The sequence below is a fragment of the Salvelinus namaycush genome, chromosome 12, assembly GCF_016432855.1.
Source record: "Salvelinus namaycush isolate Seneca chromosome 12, SaNama_1.0, whole genome shotgun sequence".
NCBI lineage: Eukaryota > Metazoa > Chordata > Actinopteri > Salmoniformes > Salmonidae > Salvelinus > Salvelinus namaycush.
The window spans coordinates 6,955,579-6,979,095 of NC_052318.1; the positions used below are offsets into that span (position 1 = coordinate 6,955,579).

The window sequence follows — 23,517 nt, forward strand, 5'->3', positions numbered from 1 at the left end:
CCAGTGAAACAGAATGGTTACGTTTTACTCCTCTGCAGAAATCCTGAAATGCTGGCAGAAGTGGATGAGGCCCTTTTAAAGAGACATGACATACTGTATGTAATGCCATGTCAGAATGATTGGATTTTTATGACTGTTAAATGATTGCTGATGTTGCATTATAACTGTGTAATGTAATCTGTTGCAAACAAATGCCTCATTGTATTTCAATTCAGCCGGCTTGTCAAACACTGCAGTGGCAACACAGGCAGATAATCACACACACATTTGAATTAAATTCAGTCAGAGCTGTTATCAGCAGGTTAAAGGGATATGGCTTGTCTCACTGAGTGAAGTGTGAGGTTAAAGAGAAATGAGAGACTCTCATACTCTAGTATCCATGGCTACCACCCGCATGCAGTTACACACGCTCTAGAACCCCCAGTATACCACACACACACACACACACACACACACACACACACACACACACACACACACACACACACACACACACACACACACACACACACACACACACACACACACACACACACACACACACACACACACACACCTGAAAATAAAATTACAGGTTTAATTGAATGAGCACATTTGTAGACTTCACGTTTCATGAAAAGGCAATGAGAGATTGTCAGTTAGTCGTGACCCGAGCAGCCTAGTGAAAATGATCAGGCAGGAAGAGCTTGATTAGCGGGTGAGAGAATAGAAGGCTAGGCAGCAGCTTGGTTTAATGAGATCTCTGTTTGTGGCCACAGCTGTTCAGAGCAGAGGCTCTCTCTCTCTATGCTCCCTGACCCATCATTTCACATCCGCACTGGTAATGAGATTGATCCTGCTGGCCCAAAAATTTTGAGAAGAGAGCAAGCAGGTGCCACCACCAATACCACCGCCAGCAGACCTTTCCACCGCTGTCACAATCTGCCCTATCACAATCTGCCCTATCACAATCTGCCCTATCACATGGGGTCAATTTCATGCCTTAAGTATTGACTTTGAAATTAAAATTTTGTAATTTTCGAGGAATAGTGAAATAATGGATGTTGAGATCAAAAACCCAAAAATCAAAATCAAAAAAAAGTTACATTTTTGCGTCTGTAACTTTTGGTTTTGTACACCAGCTTTAAAAATGATTTGCTTGCAAGTTTTTTAAATGTATCTTTTGATATTCTTTTTGTTTACAATTCTACACATTTTTGCTTTTTAATTTTTTTGTTTTTAATCTCAACATCCATTATTTCATTTTTCAGCTAAAATATTATTTTTACATTTTCAACTGTAAATAACGATTTATTTTATTTTGAATTCAATACCTAAAGCATGAAAGTGACCCCATACTATCACCAGCAACTTGCCTTTCAAAACCACACAAAAGATATTTCCACCACACAAGCTCCCATGCATATCACCTGCAGTAATAGGGCTGCATCCAAGGCACACCACATTATCCTGAGTGTTTGATGGTGAATATGTCTATGAACACTGGAAGGAGCAAGCTCTCTTTTCCATGTTGAACATTGAGCTGTACTGGGGTGTTCATGCTATAGCTAATATATAACCTCTAGCCAAAAACAAACGATACCAGTTAAGGATGACAAGCTATATGAATGTAAGAATAAGGTAGGACTATGTCTATATTACAACTACAGCCTGTTCAATGTTATATTTCTGCTCAGAATCCATATCGTTCACCTTTTAAATCTTTTGTAGGAGGCTTGACCTCTTAACTTACAAACGATAGGGAGGGAATGCAATTTCAGCTGTTTCTCTCTGATCTGAGCTCTCATGATTCGACCTTACTAGGCGGAGACTTGGCGTGAAGAGGATATACGCATATCACGTTAATTGACCTTAAAGGGCGGGTACATCTTTAAGGTGGGTGAGGCTACTGGTTTGTATGACCAATTATACGCCACTATCTCACGAGGTGTGGGTAGTGTCACGAATTGAGGAGAGGCTCCCAGCCATCCGTGGGAAGGTTTTAGAAGGGGGCAGAGCTCTACCCGGAAGTGTCTCGCGGCTGAGCACTCTGTCATTTGGCCACGGTCGGTTCTGAGGAGAGGGACAGCAACGGCAAAGAAACGCAGGAACAAGTCAGTTGGATAGAGAGAAGAAAAAAAATACAGGAATCCTTTAAACAATGAAACCGACCGAATAAGCCACTACAGTCAACTAGTATTGAATTCGTTTTAAACATTTAATTCAATGACATTATTTTTATTTTTATACAAGCAAGGTTAGCGGCTCGCGAGAGAGAGCTGTGTCATTGAGCAGGCAGGACACGTCAGGAGAGGAGAGAAAAGCTGGTTAGCCATAACTAGCTACTATATGAACGAAAGCCATAAAAGTACCATATCGCTTGTCATAAACTTGATTTTCACAATTTTATCAGACGCATCGAGATTGCCGGTTGACTACAGGACGGATCGAGTCGTCGCCTGGATCAAGGGTAACGTTAGCGACCAAAAGGTGAAAAAGGAATTTTATTGTCGATGTGTGTGCAACGTCGCTTTAGCCAGATTATTCATACACTACTATAGCTAGCTAGCATCTGTGACTATCGACTTTGTCATATCTGTTTAAGATTTTGCCTGAAACAATCAAACTGTTGGGGGAAGTGCCTATAACAGATTAAGAGTAAATAAGCCATCATCATTTTCTGAAATTAAAGGGTCGATTCCAAGCAACGGGATAGGCTTTGACAGCTGTCAGGCAAGCAAGGTCGCTTGTCTGTCATGATTTCGTTCAAATTTAGCTAGCTAATGTTAGCTGGCTAGCGTCATTTTCCAAATACTGTTGCATATGACTATTGCAACTGGCAAGCTAACTTTAGTATGTTATCGACAAAATGCTAGCTAGTTAATTGGCCTTAGAAATGTCACCACTGCAATCTCCTGTCGACTATCCGACATACACTACATTGCCATAGTAGTCGATTCGACTATTTCAGCTACACCCCTTGCTGACAGGTACATAAAATCGAGCACCCATCCATGCAATCTCCATAGACAAACATTGGCAGTTTTGTGGCCAGTACTGAGGAGCTCAGTGACTTTAAACGTTGCATCCTCATAGGATGACACCTCGCCTGCTAGAGCGGCATGGCTCAACTGAAGTTGAAACGTCTAGGAGCAACAACGGCTGCGAAGTGGTAGGCCACACAAGCTCACATAACAGGACCGCCAAGTGCTGAAGCACGTAAAAGTAATCTGTCCTCGTTTGCTACACTCGCTACCGAGTTCCAAACTGCCTCTGGAAGCAACGTTAGCACAATAACTGTTCGTTGGGAGCTTCTTCATGAAATGGGTTTCCATGGCTGAGCAGCCGCACACAAGCCTAAGATCACCATGCGCACAATGGCAAGCGTCGGCTGGAGTGGTGTAAAGCTTTCTGCCATTGGACCCTGAAGCAGTGGAAACACGTTCTCTGGAGTGATGAATCACGCTTCACCATCTGGAGGTCCGACGGACGAATCTGGGTTTGGCGGATGCCAGGAGAACGCTACCTGCCCTAATGCATAGTGCCAACTGTAAAGTTTGGTGGAGGAGAAATAATGCTCTGGGGCTGTTTTTCATGGTTCAGCCTAGGCCCCTTAGTTCCAGTGAGGAGAAATCTTAACTCTACAGTATACGATGACATTCTAGACGATTCTGTCCTTCCAACTTTCTGGCAACAGTTTGGGGAAGGCCCTTTCCTGTTTCAGCATGACAATGCCTCCGTGCACAAAGCGAGGTCCATACAGAAATGGTTTGTCAAGATCGATGTGGAAGAACTAATCGCCCAACATCAGTGCCTGACCTCACTAATGCTCTTGTGGCTGAATGGAAGTAAGTCCCCGCAGAAATGTTCCAACATCTAGTGGAAAGCCTTCCCAGAAGAGTGGAGACTGTTATAGCAGCAAAGGGGCGACCAGCTCCATATTAATGCCCAAGGTTTTGTAATGAGATATTCGACGAGCATGTAGTGTAGCTTACCAGAAAACGTTAGCTAACTAGGTAGTTAGACTAGTGTAGCATATTCTGTGGCAATGTAAAGATGGTGCTAGCTAACCAACTAGCTAGCATGCAATAAACCATTTAGCTACAACGTACAAGGTGGAACTGATGTGGCATCTGTCACGTTAGCAAGGTTATTATATCGGCAGCTATTCTCGACAGATAGCTTTAACTCATTCCATGAATTTGTGTCCATTAATACCTTAACCATAAGGTGAGAGGAGTTCCTAATGTATCAGTGACCTTAATTAATTAATTAGCTAAGTACAAGGGAGGAGTGTGAACCCGAGGCACTCAGCCCTCTGTGGAATAAAAAATAAATAAATGTTTGCTTTATTTATTTAACCTTTTATTTAACTGAATTAGTTTGCCACATGTGGACTAGCAAGATGGTTACTGGCAGAAAAGGGTCTGACGTAGCTAGCTTTCAAAGTCCATTACACTGGTGACTGCCTGATTCTCAATTACAACCATTGAAATAATAACTGGTGTGTTTTGTGTTTGCCCCTCTCTTTAGGACGTAAAGATCACGGGATAGCACATATTGTGTGGGGGAAAGCAAATGGGGGATTACGGGTTTGGAGTCTTAGTGCAAAACAACACTGGCAACAAGTCTGCATTCCCAGTTAGAATTCACCCACATCTGCAACCTCCACATCATCATCAGAATGTGTCTCCAAGCCCTGCTGCTTTCATAAACAATACCACATCTGGTAATGGCAGTAGCAGTGGGTCGCCTTGGCTGTTTTCAGCCACAGCTGCCCACAGCAGCATGCAAGATGAAATTCTTGGGTCTGAAAAGCCCAAAGCCCAGCAACAGGAAATGCAAGAAATGCAAGAAAAGCAGCAACTGTCCCCTGGCCACCAGGAGTCTGTAATCATATCTGAGTTAGAGAAGGCGAGGTCCGAGGAGAACAAGGTGGAGGGCAGCCCCTCAGAGGGTAGCAATGGAAAGGAGAAGCTGCGCCTCGAGTCCCCAGTACTGACAGGCTTCGACTACCAAGAGACATCGGGTCTTGGGGCTCCGGTCCAGTCCAGTACCTCCTCGTCCCTGACCGGCTTCAACAACTGGTCAGCGGCTATTTCCCAGACACCCTCCACCATCATCAACGAGGATGTCAGCTTCTTCAACCCAGCTGCCTCTGCTAACAATGGGGCCCTCCTGTTCCAGAATTTCTCCCACCACACCAGCCCAGGCTTTGGGGGAAACTTCTCCCCCCAGATTGGACCCATCTCCCAGCACCATCCCCCACATCCACACTTTCAGCACCCACACAACCAACACCAACAACACCGCAGGTCCCCAGCCAGCCCCCACCCTCCTCCCTTCCCCCATAGGAATGCTCCGTTCAGCCAGTTGCCCCATTTGTCCAATAATCTGAATAAACCCCCGTCACCTTGGGGTAGCTACCAAAGCCCTGCTCCCTCTCCCTCCTCTACCTCCTGGAGTCCCGGCGGGGGCTATGGTGGCTGGGGAGGCTCCCAGGGGCGTGAGTACCGTCGGGGCCTCAACGGAGGCATGACCCCCCTGAACTCAATCTCCCCACTGAAGAAAACCTTCCCCAACAACCACGTGCCGTCGCAGAAGTACTCCCGCACCAGCCCTGGGTTCAACCCCAAATCCTGGATGGACGAGAGTGTGAGCAGGAGTGACAACATCTTCCCCTTCCAGGTCAGTCAATAATTCCCACTGGTTTTATACAGTGTCTTCTAACTGTAATGATATTAGAGCCATTCAGAGAGACGAAATAGAATTGTGTGTACCCAAAGACTTTACTCTGCGTTATGTGATGAATTTGTCGCGCTATTAGATGTTGGTCCTAATGCTTTAATTGCCAGAGGCCTCTTATGACTAGCGTAGCTGTACCACTGCAGTGATGTGTGCCACGTATATGACATACAGGAGCTATGACAGCCTAGAAAATATCAGATCATTTTCTTCATCCAGTGAACACACTGTAGCGAAATGGATGGAACATCAATTACCTATCTTTCCGTGAAAGTGATTTTTAGGATTACAGGGCTATTAATAACCTGAGACTACCGGTCTACACATCCTTTATAATGCCACCTCATTTATAATGCAATTTGAAATTTGATTAATAGCACACAATGAAGATGACTTGGATAACGGTATTATGCGTTGGAAAACTCTGATAGGATTGATGAAAAGGGCATGGAGATTATTTTATTGATCAAGCACAGGGGTGACTGCGTCTGGAGGGGGGGTAGAGGTGGGTGCAGGAGTTGGGCTAGTATACGTGCTGGAAGGCTTGATTTGAAGGCTCTGTGGATACCCCCCCCCAGAAGTGCTGACGCCATGATGCCATATCGACCATGTTAGATATAGCCTGACTGCTATGTTACTGTAGCACACGACAGTGCTGTGCTCTTGTGGGTTCAGCTAGCCTGTGTTGCTCAGGCTAGCTGGTTTGTGGCACTCTGACCTCTAAATGCATTGGGGGTGGAGGGTATGATTGAAGGTTAGCTTCCTGATGCAGGCTGTAATAACTGAAACACATTGTTTTTTTAATAATTAAGAAGCATTTTCTAGTCTACTTCAACGGGGGATGCTGAATATTCTCGCATAATGGATAAAGTTGGCCTGACAGGCAGCTCGAGATGTAGAAGAGTGTTCCATAGAGACTGTCGGAATGAAATTGTGCTCTTTAAATCCATTGGAAATGAATCCTCTGCAACGGTCTCTATATCGAAGGTTTGAGTAGTGAAAGGCTACTACAGTGTGACTGAACTGAGGTATCTGCCGTGGATCAACATCCAATTGTAGGTTAGGCGTAGCTGTTTGGAACTGCTGTGGAATTATTACACAGATATTACATTGTTATTGTATTTTTCTGCTTAGTCACGCTAGGATAAATCACATGGGTATTCTATTTTTGTTCTATAAAAAAAATCTGTTCTAAGTAACCTAATGATTACTTTTATTATATAGGCTGATTACTTTTATTATAAACACATCTCTCCATCTCTCCTCACAACACACAGGTTAAAATATCAAAACAAACTCTGAACCAATTACGTTAATTTGTGGACAGGTCGAAAAGCATTAAACATGTATGGCAATTTAGCTAGGTAGCTTGCACATGCTAGCTAATTTGTCCTATTTAGCCAGCTTGCTGTTGCTAGCTAATTTGTCCTGGGATATAAACATTGAGTAGTTATTTTACCTGAAATGCACAAGGTCCTCTACTTCGACAATTAATCCACACATAAAATGGTCAACCGAATCATTTTTAGTCATCTCTCCTCCTTCCAGACTTTTTCATCTTTGAACTTATATGGTGATTGGCATCTAAACTTTCATAGTATTACAACGACGACCGGCAAAACAGTTTGTCTTTCAATCACCCACGTGGGTATAACCAATGAGGAGATGGCACGTGGGTACCTGCTTCTATAAACCAATGAGGAGATGGGAGAGGCAGGACTTGCACCGTGATCTGCGTCAGAAATAGGAATGACTTCTATTTTAGCCCTTGGCAACGCAGACGCTTGTTGGCGTGAGCAGTGTGGATGCAATAATTGAATAACATGGATTTCTAAATTTATTTTGCAACGCTCGCGCATGCGACGTGTCCGGTCTGGTCATCATGTAAGGGCTATTAGACCAAGAAGAGTGATGGAGTGCTGCATCAGATGACCTGGCCTCCACAATCACCTGACCACAACACAATTGAGATGGTTTGGGGTGAGTTGCACCGCAGAGTGAAGGAAAAGCAGCCAACAAGTGCTCAGCATATGTGGGAACTCCTTCAAGACTGTTGGAAAAGCATTCCTCATGAAGCTGGTTGAGAGAATGCCAAGAGTGCAAAGCTGTCATCAAAGGAAAGGGTGGCTACTTTGAAGAATCTCAAATATAAAATATATTTTGATTTGTTTAACACTTTTTGGTTACTACATGATTTCATGTGTTATTTCATTGTTTTGATAGAAAATTGTAAAAATACAGAAAAATCGTTGAACGAGTAGGTGTGTCCAATCTTTTGACTGTTACCGTACATAATAAATAGGTTCCCTGTCCCTGAACAAGCAATGTTTTCAGCTTAACTTGGACAGTGATAGTGAACACCAGCCCATTGATTGCGTGACTTTCTCTTGTGACTGCCAGGCATGTCCAAATGGTTCTACATAGTTTCCATCTCATCACGGAGAGAACAGGTGGGCTGGTTGGTGGTGTCCCTTTTGGAGTAATTCTTCTCCATATCCATTCCTAACCGTATTCCTGTTTTTAAGGGTATAATGCTTTTAGGCCAGGGGTCGGCAACAGGAGACCCCCCCCACCCCCCCCCCCAAAAATGTTTTAGGATTTTGTTTTTTGGTGAAACAAGACTTCAACATTTAACAGGAATTCAGCAAAAAATAAATTGACTGTAGGAAATCTGTTCCCAAGGATTTCCATGAATACATTTTTATTTATTTAATCAAGGTATAAAAAAATGGCCCCCCCGACCATCTGGTTTGACAAAATGTCCCGCAGCTGAATCTAGGTGCCTACCCCTGCTGTAGGCTATTTTGCCTCTCGTTATTTAGCATAGCCTACATCCATCAAGCTTGCACAACATTTACATTGCTCAAGTAACATTGTGTAGAAATACCTTACTGTCTACAATACTTTGGCTTCATACTGTAGCAGCACCTTTTCATAGAAATCTGGGTTATGTAAATCAACAGTGGATTCCTGTTTAACTTATTTAAATGAGCTTTCACTGACTGTTTAGGTGTCCGCCTTGGGGAGTTAACACATTAAAGTGATGTGATACTGAGCTCTTAGTTTAATGGTGCTGGAAGTTTCCATAGGCTTGCTGTGTCTCAGCCAAGCATATCTCATGTTCGGTGTGAAAGTAGAGGCTGTCTGATGGGGGGGACTAGAGCACTCGCTCCATGCAAGCCGACACAGGTGAGATGTTGATGATTAACCTGTGTCTCAGGGAGAAAATGAAAAGGGAGATGCTGCTCCCACTTGGGAGAACAAAAAACGGTTTATGAGACAATGGCGCTAAAAACAAAAGTGTTGCGTAGAACACGGACGGAATTTTGGAATCCAGACATTAAAATGGAATTCAACAATATTCAGAAATGTATTGAACTTAGTAGGAAATCCACAAAATGTATTGAATTTATTAGAAAATTCATTAATTTGCCCAAGTTAATCATAAGACTTGAACAAAATGCATCAGCGATTCTTATTTTCCTGCAACTTTCTGAAACTAAACAGGAATGTTCTTCTCTCTGTGTGTGTGTGCGCGCGCGGGATATCTACACTTTGTGTGGCCGTTAGCGATGATGCTAATGATAACGTTTCCCAAAAAGGTTCTCAATTAAATGCTAACTACAAAGTTTTTTTAGGCCTACCAGACAGAATATCATGATTGTTTGCATCAATCCAGTGGGCATTTGTTTTGCGAACTCTGCAATTACATGAGCGCTACAGAAACTTGGCTAACCAAACAACGGCATTAAAGGGTAACTACACCCAAAAATCTTAATTTCTTCTATTTTTCCCAGACTTCAAGTGGTCTGATGCGGTTTAAGCATTTTTGTGGACTTATAACATCCAATGTTGTTATTTTTTTTGTTTTTTTTCAGAGCGATAAATAAATAAATGGGAAAAACAAAACGGAGATAACAATCAGGCAAAAAGAAAACAGATTTTCTCGGGTCATAAAGAAGGACCCTTTATTTAGATGTGATGTTCATCCTGTGATGTTCATCCTGTGATGGCCTTGGGCTGTGCTGCTGCTGATCACAGAGCAGGACTGGGAGACCTAACCTAAAAAAAAAAAATATTTAGCCTTTTTTTAACTAGGCAAGTTTGGTTAAGAACAAATTCTTATTTACAATGATGGCCTACCGGGGTTAACTGCCTTGTTCAGGGGCAAAACGACAGATTTTTACCATGTCAGCTCTGGGATTTGATCCAGCAACCTTTCAGTTACTCGCCCAACGCTCTAACCACTAGGCTACCTGCCACCCCAACGCTCTAACCACTAGGCTACCTGCTGCCCCAAATGAACAAGGAGGCTGTTTGTTTTTCAGGCTAGGTCTCCTCTCTGTTTGTTTCTGTATTAGAGCAGCTTTTGTCACTGGTTGCAGGTGCCGTTGGCAAACAGTCATATGTTTCCTACAGTAGGTCCAGTGTCATCTCTCAGGGATTAGTGACTATGCCTCCCAGAGAGGGATGTTATCATAATATAAACCATGGACAGGCCCCTGGTCCCGACTATAGGCTTACTGCCTTTGGGTACGGTATTAGAGCTGTGTTCTTAGGCCAAGCTCTCTGCACTGAGGCAGGGCCGGTCTTTCACTTTCTAAACCCCGGGCATCCTCTTAGCTCTGTGTAAGCTGCTCTACAGACTTCCGTGACTGGGAGGGACAGGGCCTACTGCTCGGTAACATGCCTGTGGATCTGGGGTTGGGCAGGCACCCAAAGGGCCACATTTAGCAATCTAATGTATGTGGGAAATTGTTAGAGGTAGCTTACGGCTGTGATTTTTCTGGTTAACCTTTTTTAGACGAAGGACATATGTTTGCTTGCATTTATAACTGCTTCAAATCACAGTTGTTCATTAGGGCTGGGTGATATATCAAATTAATTCAAATGTATGTTTTAGCACAGTATTACCGAAACGGTTTCAATTCACTATTTGTATTTGAGGTTTGTTCCAACAGAATCAGTCATATGGACACACAGACATTGAGACATTATTTTACTGTAATAGAGGAGTAGTTAACCTTTCTAATGAAAACCTTTTTATGTATCAACTCCTCAAATTTCACACAGAGCAGGCACTACTAAAATGGGGAGAATCAATTAAAATTGATTCTGGAAAATAAATTCTCAGTTTTTCACTAGCAGCATTTTAGCCAAAAACTGTTATACTTGCTGTCTAGTCTGTGTTTTAGAAATTAATTAGCATCAAAGATGGGTGCGTTCATAAATTCACTCTGGCCATCTACTCCAATTTCAGAACACTCTCGTTTGTGTGCTAGAGTGCAGAATAACTGATGAATTTACAAACGCTCAACACCTGTTGAATATGGCTGGTGTTGGTAAGCGTCGGCAAAATTTAAATTGTTGCCAACAGCCCAGTTAGTCACCAACGCTCTGGATAACATGAAAACAGCCTAACCACCTCTGCTAGGGCAAGTAAAATGGTCAGAGGGAAATGTTCTAATTTGTGTCGAAGTAGCTAGAAAGCTAGCCAACCTTAGCCAATTAGCTTGGGACTGCCGTTGTGAGGTCAGAACGCTCGGATCAACCCTACTCCCAGGTCACAGCGTCCAGTGTGCTCTCTGAACGCTCCGAGAGCGAAGTGCTCTGAATTTACGAATGGACAATCTGACAACGCTCTGAATTTACGAATGGACAATCTGACAACGCTCTGAATTTACGAATGGACAATCTGACAACGCTCTGAATTGGCAAACGCCCAGAGCGCACTCTGGGACTTGAATTTACGAACACACTCTAAATAAGGAATTGCGAACTCGTTCTCATTCGGCGAAATAAGGTAGGCCACTCGATTTCAACTGAACAAAGTGGACAGGCTAGCATGCTGTTCAAACGTATGGACAGAAGGGTGTGTTCATAACAATGCTTCTACCTTGTTAGCTAGGAAATAGGTCCAAGTTGGCTGAACTTGAATTATAAAGATTAGCTGGCTACTCACTAGCAAGTGGGCTTGTGCTTGTGAGATTGTTTTCTATAATCAAATCAAAATGTATTAGTCACATGCGCCGAATACAACAACCTTACAGTGAAATGCTTACTTACGAGCCGCTAACCAACAATGCAGTTTAAAAAAAAATATGGATAAGATATAAAAGTAACAAGTAATTAAAGAACAGCAGTGAAATAACAATAGCGGGACTATATACAGGGGGCACCGGTACAGAGTCAATGTGCGGGGGCACTGGCTAGTTGAGGTAATATGTACATGTAGGTAGAGTTATTAAAGTGACTGCATAGATGATAACAACAGAGTAGCAGCGGTGTAAAAGAGAGGGGGGGGGGGGGGGGGGGCGGCAGCAATGGAAGTAGTCTGGGTAGCCATTTGATTAGGTGTTCAGGAGTCTTATGGCTTGGGGGTAGAAGCTGTTTAGAAGTCTCTTGGACCTAGACTTGGCGCTCCGGTACCGCTTGCCGTGTGGTAGCAGAGAGAACAGTCTATGACTAGGGTGGTTGCAGTCTTTGACAATTTTTAGGGCCTTCCTCTGACACTGCCTGGTATAGTGGTCCTGGATGGCAGGAAGCTTGGCCCCAGTGATGTACTGGGCCATTCGTTCTACCCTCTGCAGTGCCTTGCGGTCGGAGGCCAAGCAGTTGCCATACCAGGCAGTGATACAACCAGTCAGGATGCTCTCGATGGTGCGGTTTGGGGCATGTAAAACGTCTGCCTTCTGCTCCGGTGCCATTTTTCATTTTAAGGGATGCTTTGGGATTTTGGTAATAAGGCCCTTTATCTATTTCCCAAGAGTCTGATGAACTAGTGGAAACCACTTATCTCTGTGTCCAGTATGGAGGAAGTTGGAGGTAGTTTTGCGAGCCAATGCTAACTAGCATAAGCACAATGACTGAAGTCTATGGGTATCTGCTAGCATGATTTTTGCTTGCGAAACTACATCTAACTTCCTTCATAGTGGACGCAGAGTCAAAAATGGTATCCACTAGTTCATCGGACTTTGGGGAAGTAGATAAAGGGTCTCATTGCCAAAATCCCGAAGTATCCCTTTAAAACCATGAAAGTATCCTATGACGTCTGTTAGTTCATGATACGGCAGGATGTCTTATCAAAACAGAACATTTCGACCCCAAAGGTCTCGTGTTCACATCACTGTGTGTATCAGTTGACGGTGTACTAATGGGAAGATGTTTTGGGATGTGTAGACTGACTGTTTGACAGACTAATGTGCTGAGGTTAGTGAATGAATGAGGCTTGTTACTATAACCATAGAACAAAAGACTACATCAGACAGGGCTCTACGTTGACCTTTTTTACAAGGAGGACACATCTCTAAGTTGAGAGATTTAGGCACACAGAAAGAAGGAGCACAATGAAAAATATTTGAGATATTAAAGCTAGAATCCTTCAGTTTTCTAGGCGCACTGGTGCTCTTAAATATAAATTCTGGGTTGCACAGCAAAAGATTTGGGTGCATATGCAAGTAAAATGGTCGCACTGTAGAGCCCTGTCAGATGTAGTCTTTTGTTCTATGGTTATAGTAACAAGCCTCATTCATTCATTCTCATTTAGCCCCCCATTTACAGCCAGCACACTTTCCCAGCTATTAAAATTTAGAGGGCATTAGCCAATTAGTCACGATCCTGATGGCGGTAAATGCCCCTTGAATAATGAAAGAATTGACCATCAGTGACAAGTGCACGACCGTGTTCTTATGTTCTCTAACCTATCCTTGAAGGGAGTTATGAAACAGGACGCGTACTGTGTGTTTTAACGAGCGGGAGATGGGGGGGGGGGGGGGGGGGGGAAACGTGTCAGAAGTGTCACAGGCATTTTAACTCCCAGTCTCTGATTAGGATCTGTTGCTGTTTTTAATTACTTTATCACCAAAGTAGATCTGGCTCCCCTGGGGCACCAGTCTGCACCCCCCTGCTACCCCTCCCTCCCTAACCATGCTCTGGGACTGGCTTCATGGGCTTGTGGGTGTTTTAATGTGGAAGGCTTTGTAATGCCATGACCAGCAACACAAAAATCAAGCTGGGCCCCCTTCCCAAGCTCCCTCCACCCTTCCCTTTCCATTATTTTAGCCGTGATATTGTAGATTAATGTTGTGGCAGAAACGTTTCATCAAGGCCTGTTTTAGCAGTGTTCTTCACGTTGGATACTTTGGCCTTAGCTTCTAGCTATACTCCCAAACACAGGCTCTCTGCCTGGAGCAAGTTGAAATACAAAATACTCCGGTTTGGTCTTTCCGACTGTTTCTCGCTATTCTTTTGTCTCTATCAGGGAATTATTTCATTACATTCCTATGTGCCACTCGCCTATTATTTAGCCTAAGCTTGAATTTAAAAAATTGTTCCTTTTAAAGATTATTGTTGAGCTTGGTAAGGAAAAGTCTTATTTGACCCGCCCACCTATGTGTGTGTACTTTGGAGGTGAACCAAACTTCTCATGTGAGGCTGTGAGAAGGAAAGAGTTGAACTGAGGGACAGGCAGGCTCAACTGGCTATTTAGGGCTATGCTCTTAAGGGCTATGTGTCTGTGTGCCTACGTACGTAGCCTAGTCCTGTAGAACCCATCTGCCACCATGACGACGCACAAGTATGGCTGCTGTTGCTATGCATCTGAATGGATTGGCAACCGCAGCGATTAAAGGGATATTGCGAGATTATGGCAAATGTGCTATTCTACTTACCCAGAGTCAAATTTACTCATGGATACCATTTTTATGTCTCTACGTGCAGTTTGAAGGAAGTTAGAGGTAGTTCCGTGAGCCAATGCTAACTAGCGTTAGCGCAATGACTGGAAGTCTACAGGTACAGTAGCATACGCTAGAATCTGACTCTGGCTAAGTAGAACAACAGCACAATTGTCATAATCTCGCAGTATCCCTTTAATCACTACGGTTGCCAATCCTTTCAGATGAATAACTACTGCAACAGCAGCCATACTTGTGCGTCGTCATGATGCCGAATGGCATCTCATTACCTAGTACTTCACTAGGACCCTTCCTGTTTCGCATCTTAGGATAGGGATAGGGTTCTTTTTTTTGTTGAGTATTTATTTTGTAATGAATTAAGAGTGTTTTTGTGTTAATCTCCTATTTGACTTCAAGTAGTTCATCTCTCAGTGGATTGTAGAAAATACATTCTAGGTTACTGCAGCCCCAGCCTGCTGGTGATTTGTGTGGTTGTCACTCCTAAGGTCATGGTTGTTAATTTTGTTAGTTTACTGCTCCATGGCCACCATTTTAACGCTTGTTTCCATTCCCATTGCTTAGCATTAGGGCTGGTTGACATGGCCACAATATCGTATCACAGTATTTTTCACATTTTTGACTGTTTTATGTTTTTGAATAGTACAAGTTAAATGCTTTATGAGTAGTGCGTGACCCTACATACATTCTAAGTGATTTCAATGGGTCTCTCTCCATTCTGATTGTTTTATACTGGTTAATTAAACTTCAACCCAAAATAATTGTCTGCATTTTCATCAATCTCATTTGTGATCATTTCCTCACTGCCATGTAGAGCTGCACGATATGGGCAAAAAATCAAGGCCTTATTTTTAACCAAGTGTTGCAATTGCGATTTGACTTGAGATTTATTCTGATTCTATAGTTAGATGATAATAGTGGGTACTTTGTTTTGATATGACAACAAATGAACATGCCAGGGAGAAGTTATTGCGGCAGGGTAGGAACCAAAGTGTTGGTGAGTGTTTCCTAGGGGACCTTATAATCTTTGGCTACATTAAATATGTAGCTAACATATGCTTTGCCTATTCCTCTTTGATTTAGAATATACTGTTTCACAAGCAGCATGCTGATTTAGACCTATACCATCACTGGTATCAGGCTGTGTAGTTAGCTGCGTTTTCTATGACTCAGTACGTTTATGAGCTAGCTAGGTAGCCAGCTAACTAGCAATTTGCATTATTGGCTAACATGACTTAGCCACAACTTACTAAGAAAATACAATTACCTGTTTGCAAATGTAAGAAACACAAGCTAATAGTGTAGTTATAGAACACTTGTGGATTATATTAAGAAGCAAAGTTAAAACAGCATGGTAGTCATTAATGTTGTTGCATGTGTCTTGTGTCTTGTGGTCGAGCAACAACAACATGCACTCTGTGAGTAAACAGGGGCCGGGGCTAGGTCTGGAGAGAGATGACTCAAGTAGCGGAGTAAACTATAAAAATGGATGTTACGCACAGCTTATCACATTTAACAAAACAAACATTCAAATATCGTTATATAAGGTATAGTAAAACCCCAAACCGGTCTGTGCATCAATACTGGTATATCGTAAAATACGGTATACCGCCATTGGGTTGCAAACAGCTAGTTGGTATTTTCTTAGCAAGATAAGCTAAATCATGTTAGCCACTAATGCTAATCGCTAGTTAGCTGGCTAGCTAAAAGTACTGAGTCAGAGCAAACGTAGCTAGCTAATACAGCCTGATACCAGTACTGTGGAGGCTTAAATCAGCATGTTTGTGCAACGGTATCTTCTAAATCAAAGAGGAATAGGCAAAGCATGAATATGTTGGCTATATGAGTAAAGATTTAATGTAGCCAAAGATTATAGGGTCCCCTAGGAAACACTGAACATCCCTTTGGTTCTTATCCTGTCACAATAACTCGTCCATGGCATTTTCATTCGTTGTCATGTCAAACAAAGTGCCCACTATTATTTATATTCTAACTATATAATTATAATAAACATTCTATTTCCATGATTCCAAAAGTTCACCCAAGTGTTTTGATCTAAATCTCAATTGCAGCATTTGGTTAAAAATAAGGCCTAGTATTTTTGCCCATGTCGTTGGAGTGTGGAAATGATCTCAAATGGGTGCAGGAAATTATTTTAGGTTGAAGTTGAATTGAACAGTATAAAACAATCAGAATGGAGAAAGAGCCATTGAAATAATTTATAATATACGTGTTGCCATCCTCGGATCACTCACTACTCATAAATCAAAAACATAAAATGCCATCAAATACCGCCGTACCGTCAGGAATTTGAAAAATACCATGATATGATATCGCCCAGCCCTACTTAGCATGATATTTTATTTGACCTGGAGCAGTTTTTCTTCATTTCCTGGAGGTAGATTGCTAATGGCGCCAGAGGAGATGGCTGCCGTTTTACGGTCTCCTAACCAATTGTGCTATTATGTGTTTTTTTCCTGCGATATTTGTAAATTATTTTGTACATAATGTTTCTGCAACCGTATCCTACGGCAGAAAAGAGCTTCTGGATATCAGGACAGCGATCACTCACCTCGGATTAGACTAAGAGCTTCTGGATATCAGGACAGCGATCACTCACCTCGGATTAGACTGAGAGCTTCTGGATATCAGGACAGCGATCACTCACCTCGGATTAGACTGAGAGCTTCTGGATATCAGGACAGCGATCACTCACCTCGGATTAGACTGAGAGCTTCTGGATATCAGGACAGCGATCACTCACCTCGGATTAGACTGAGAGCTTCTGGATATCAGGACAGCGATCACTCACCTCGGATTAGACTGAGAGCTTCTGGATATCAGGACAGCGATCACTCACCTCGGATTAGACTAAGTATTTTCAACAACAAGCAGGTCTCACAAGATATTCTCCAAACACCCCACAGGGCAGACATCCCAATTATTCGCAAAAGGAAGCGACGTAGAGGACGAAGAGCCGGATGCCTCGTCCGGACCCGCAGAAGGCGTGTAGGAAAGCTGCCGTTACCGTCAATATTACTCGCCAACGTGCAATCATTGGACAATAAACTAGACGAGGTACGATCACGAATATCCTACCAACGGGACATCAAAAACTGTAATATCCTATGTTTCACGGAATCGTGGCTGAATGACGACATGAATATTCAGCTAGCGGGATACACGCTGCACCGGCAGGATAGAACAGCACACTCCGGTAAGACGAGGGGGGGCGGTCTGTGCATATTTGTAACCAACAGCTGGTGAATGAAATCTAAGGAAGTCTCTAGATTTTGCTCGCCTGAAGTAGAGTATATTGTGATAAATTGCAGGCCACACTACTTGCCTAGAGAGTTCTCAGCTATACTTTTTGTGGCTGTTTATTTACCACCACAAACAGATATGGGCACTAAGACCGCACTCAGTCAGCTGTATAAGGAAATAAGCAAACAGGAAACCGCTCACCCAGAGGCGGCGCTCCTAGTGGCCGGAGATTTTAATGCAGGGGAACTTAAATCAGTTCTACCAAATCTACCATCAACATGTTAAATGTGCAACCAGAGGGAAAAAAATTCTAGATCACCTGTACTCCACACACAGAGACGCGTACAAAGCTCTCCCTCGCCCTCCATTTGGTAAATCCGACCACAACTCTATCCTCCTGATTCCTGCTTACAAGCAAAAATTAAAGCAGGAAGCACCAGTGACTCGGTCTATAAAAAAGTGGTAAGATGAAGCAGATGTTAAACTACAGGACTGTTTTGCTATCACAGACTGGAACATGTTCCGGGATTCTTCCGATGACATTGAGGAGTACACCACATCAGTCACTGGCTTTATCAATAAGAGCATCAAGGACGTCGTCCCCACAGTGACTGTACGTACATACCCCAACCAGAAGCCATGGATTACAGGCAACATTCGCACTGAGCTAAAGGGTAGAGCTGCCGCTTTCAAGATGCAGGACTCTAACCCGAAGCTTACAATGAATCCCGCTATGCCCTGCGACGAACCATCAAACAGGCAAAGCGTCAATACAGGGCTAAGATTGAATCCTACTACACCGGCTCCGACGCTCGTCGGATGTGGCAGGGCTTGCAAACTATTACAGACTACAAAGGGAAGCACAGTCGCGAGCTGCCCAGTGACACGAGCCTACCAGACAAGCTAAATCCCTTCTATGCTCACTTCGAGGCAAGCAACACTGAGGCATGCATGAGAGCATCAGCTGTTCCGGATGACTGTGTGATCATGTTCTCCGTAGCCGACGTGAGTAAGACCTTTAACTTCTTATGGCTGGGATCCCGTTAACGGGATCGATATGACAATAGCCAGTGAAAGTGCAGGGCGCCAAATTCAAAACAGAAATCTCATAATTAAAATTCCTCAGACATACAAGTATTTTACACCATTTTAAAGATAAACTTGTTGTTAATCCCACAGTGTCCGATTTCAAAAAGGCTTTACGACGAAAGCACAACATATCATTATGTTAGGTCAGCACCTGTTTACAGAAAAACACAGCTATTTTCCAGCCAAAGAGAGGAGTCACAAAAAGCATAGAGATAAAATTAATCACTAACCTTTGATGATCTTCATCAGATGACACTCATAGGACTTCATGTTACACAATACATGTATGTTTTGTTCGATAAAGTTCATATTTATATCCAAAAATCTCAGTTTACATTGGCGCGTTATGTTCAGAAATGTTTTGTCTCCAAAACATCCGGTGATTTTGCAGAGAGCCACATCAATTTACAGAAATACTCATAATAAACATTGATAAAAGATACAAGTATTACACATGGAACTTTAGATAAACCTCTCCTTAATGCAACCGCTGTTTCAGATTTAAAAAAAACTTTACGGAAAAAGCACACCATGCTATAATCTGAGTACAGCGCTCAGAGTCCAAAACAACCATAAAGATATCCGCCATGTTGTGGAGTCAACAGATGTCAGAATAGCATTATAAATATTCACTTACCTTTGATGATCTTCATCAGAATGCACTCCCAGGAATCCCAGTTCCACAATAAATGTTTGATTTGTTCCATAAAGTCCATTTATGTCCAAATACCTCGTTTTTGTTTGCGCGTTCAGTACACTATCCAAACTCAAGACGCGCGGGCAGGTCCAGTCAAAAGTTCAGACGAAAAGTCATGTTACAGTTCATAGAAACATGTCAAACGAAGTATAGAATCAATCTTTAGGATGTTTTTATTGTAAATCTTCAATAATGTTCCAACCGGAGAATTCCTTTGTCTTCAGAAATGCAATGGAACGCAAGCTAACACTCTCACGTGAACGAGCATGGTCAGCTCGTGGCTCTCTGCCAGACCACTGACTCAAAGAGCCCTCATTCCCCCCTCCTTCACAATAGAAGCATCAAACAAGGTTCTAAAGACTGTTGACATCTAGTGGAAGCCTTAGGAAGTGCAATATGACCAATATCCCACTGTATCTTTGATACGCAAAGAGTTGAAAACCTACAAACCTCAGATTTCCCACTTCCTGGTTGGATTTTTTCTCAGGTTTTTGCCTGCCATATGAGTTCTGTTATACTCACAGACATCATTCAAACAGTTTTAGAAACTTCAGAGTGTTTTCTATCCAAATCTACTAATAATATGCATATATTAGCAACTGGGCATGAGTAGCAGGCAGTTTATTCTGGGCACCTTATTCATCCAAGCTACTCAATACTGCCCCCAGCCATAAGAAGTGAAACAGGTCAACATACACAAGGCTGCAGGGCCAGACGGATTACCAGGACGTGTGCTCCGGGCATGTGCTGACCAACTGGCAGGTGTCTTCACTGACATTTTCAACATGTCCCTGATTGAGTCTGTAATACCAACATGTTTCAAGCAGACCACCATAGTCCCTGTGCCCAAGAACACAAAGGCAACCTGCCTAAATGACTAGAGACCCGTAGCACTCACGTCCGTAGCCATGAAGTGCTTTGAAAGGCTGGTAATGGCTCACATCAACACCATTATCCCAGAAACCCGAGACCCACTCCAATTTGCATACCGCCCAAACAGATCCACAGATGATGCAATCTCTATTGCACTCCACACTGCCCTTTCCCACCTGGACAAAAGGAACACCTATGTGAGAATGCTATTCATTGACTACAGCTCAGCGTTCAACACCATAGTACCCTCAAAGCTCATCACTAAGCTAAGGAACCTGGGACTAAACACCTCCCTCTGCAACTGGATCCTGGACTTCCTGACGGGCCGCCCCCAGGTTGTGAGGGTAGGTAGCAACATCTGCCACGCTGGGGCGGCAGGGTAGCCTAGTGGTTAGAGCGTTGGACTAGTAACCGAAAGGTTGCAAGTTTGAATCCCCGAGCTGACATGGTACAAATCTGTCGTTCTGCCCCTGAACAAGGCAGTTAACCCACTGTTCCTAGGCCGTCATTGAAAATATGAATCGTTTTGTTCTTAACTGACTTGCCTAGTTAAATAAAGGTAAAATAAAAATAATAAAAAATCCTCAGCACTGGAGCTCCCCAGGGGTGCGTGCGCAGTCCCCCCCTGTTCTCCCTGTTCACCCACGACTGCATGGCCAGGCACGACCATCATTAAGTTTGCAGACGACACAACAGTGGTAGGCCTGATCACCGACAACGACGAGACAGCCTATAGGGAGGAGGTCAGAGACCTGGCCGGGTGGTGCCAGAATAACAACTTATCCCTCAACGTAACCAAGACTAAGGAGATGATTGTGGACTACAGGAAAAGGAGGACTGAGCACGCCCCCATTCTCATCGATGGGGCTGTAGTGGAGCAGGTTGAGAGCGTCAAGTTCCTTGGTGTCCACATCACCAACAAACTAGAATGGTCCAAACACACCAAGACAGTCGTGAAGAGGGCACGACGAAGCCTATTCCCACTCAGGAAACTAAAAAGATTTAGAACCTCCTCAAAAGGTTCTACAGCTGCAACATCGAGAGCATCCTGACTGGTTGCATCACTGCCTGGTACGGCAATTGCTCGGCCTCCGACCGCAAGGCACTACAGAGGGTAGTGCGTACGGCCCAGTACATCACTGGGGCTAAGCTGCCTGCCATCCAGGACCTCTACACCGGGCGGTGTCAGAGGAAGGCCCTAAAAATTGTCAAAGACCCCAGCTACCCCAGTCATAGACTGTTCTCTCTATTACTACATGACAAGCGGTACCGGAGTGCCAAGTCTAGGACAAAAAGGCTTCTCAACAGTTTTTACCCCCAGCCATAAGACTCCTGAACAGGTAACCAAATGGTTACCCGGACTATTTGCATTGTGTGCCCCCCCCCACCAACCCTTTTACGCTGCTGCTACTCTCTGTTTATCTTATATGCATAGTCACTTTAACTATATGTTCATGTACATACTACCTCAATTGGCCCGACCAACCAGTGCTCCCACACATTGGCTAACCGGCCTATCTGCATTGTGTCCCGCCAACCCCTAGTTTTACGCTACTGCTACTCTCTGTTCATCATATATGCATCGTCACTTTAAGCATACTTACGTGTACATACTACCTCAATAAGCCTGACTAACCGGTGTCGGTATATAGCCTTGCAACTCTTATTTTCAATTGTCTTTTTACTGTTTTATTTCTTTACTTACCTACACACACCTTTTTTTCCCGCACTATTGGTTAGAGCTTGTAAGTAAGCATCTTACTGTAAGGTCTACTCTGTTGTATTCGGCACACAGGACAAATACACTTTGATTTGATAGGATGTATGATGCAACCACATGAGACTTCACACTAATATGTTTTTGGATTTGTCAAACTTGGACTCTGGCCTAGTTGAAGTGCTTCTCTTGTCCTTTGACAGGCAGCCAGATCTGGCCTGGGCTGAAAGATACTGTCAATGGGGAATTATTTCCCGGTCTTGTCTGGCCTGGGCTGAAAGATGCTGTCAATGGTGAATTATTTCCAGGTCTTGTCTGGCCTGGGCTGAAAGATGCTGTCAATGGTGAATTATTTCCAGGTCTTGTCTGGCCTGGGCTGAAAGATGCTGTCAATGGTGAATTATTTCCAGGTCTTGTCTGGCCTGGGCTGAAAGATGCTGTCAATGGTGAATTATTTCCAGGTCTTGTCTGGCCTGGGCTGAAAGATGCTGTCAATGGTGAATTATTTCCAGGTCTTGTGCAACAAGCCTCTCATTATTACCAAGTAGGACTTGTATTGTGTGTTGGCTGGCCTCTGGTATGCCATTCTGTGGAGGGTTTCAACTAGGTATGTGACATGGAAACATTTTCTTAACATTTTATACTGCCTTTTTTCTGTTAAAACTATATAAGTATTTCAGAATCTAGACATACTCCTTATAGTAACATATGAAGTATGACACCAAGATGATGTCTGTATCATGTACGGTTCATAGATCATAAGGTCTTACAGGAGGCATGTGTAGGTCTAAAATGGCCACTTTCATCATGATTTTCTCAAACATGGTTTGTGATACAAGTTAGAGCCTGACAGATACAGGATTTTTTTTTTAATGTTTTTTTTTTTTTTATGGGGGCAAATTACTGATATACGGTGCATTTGGAAAGTATTCAGACCCCTTGACCTTTTCCACATTTTGTTACAATACAGCCTTATTCTAAAATGGATAAAACATTTTTATTTTAATCTCATCAATTTATACACAGTACCCCATTTGGGGAGTTTCTCCCATTCTTCTCTGCAGATCCTCAAGCTCTGTCAGGTTGGATGGGGAGTGTTGCTGCACAGCTATTTTCAGGTCCATCCAGAGATGTTCGATCGGGTTCGGGCTCTGGCTGGGCGACTCAAGGACATTCAGAGACTTGTCTCGAAGCCACTCCTGCGCTGTCTTGGCTGTGTGCTTAGGGTCGTTGTCCTGTTGGAAAGTGAACCTTCGCCCCAGTCTGAGGTCCAGAGCGCTCAAGGATCTCTCTGTACTTTGCTCCGTTCATCTTTCCCGCGATCCTAACTAGTCTCCCAGTCTCTGCCGCTGAAAAACATCCCCACAGCATGATGCTGCCACCACCATGCTTCACCTTAGGGATGGTGCAAGGTTTCCTCCAGAGGTGACACTTGGCATTCAGGCCAAGGAGTCAGACCAGAG

At 43.4% G+C, this 23,517-nt stretch overlaps 1 protein-coding gene across 5 annotated transcripts in view; it reads left to right on the forward strand.

The window, feature by feature from the left end:
- Positions 1–2,001: 2,001 nt before the first annotated feature.
- Positions 2,002–23,517, forward strand: part of LOC120056862 (cytoplasmic polyadenylation element-binding protein 4-like) — a 37,586-nt gene continuing 16,070 nt past the window's right edge. For 4 of the 5 annotated variants that reach the window (XR_005477847.1, XR_005477848.1, XM_039005109.1 and 1 more), the window contains exons 1-2: positions 2,004–2,469; positions 4,513–5,667. Coding sequence is in view for 3 of the 5 variants with exons in the window: in XM_039005109.1 (XP_038861037.1) it covers positions 4,558–5,667 (1,110 nt within the window). In the remaining 2 variants the exon portion in view is untranslated. Of the gene's footprint in view, positions 2,470–4,512; positions 5,668–23,517 lie in introns of all 5 variants that reach the window. The other variant, XM_039005112.1, reaches the window with a different exon arrangement.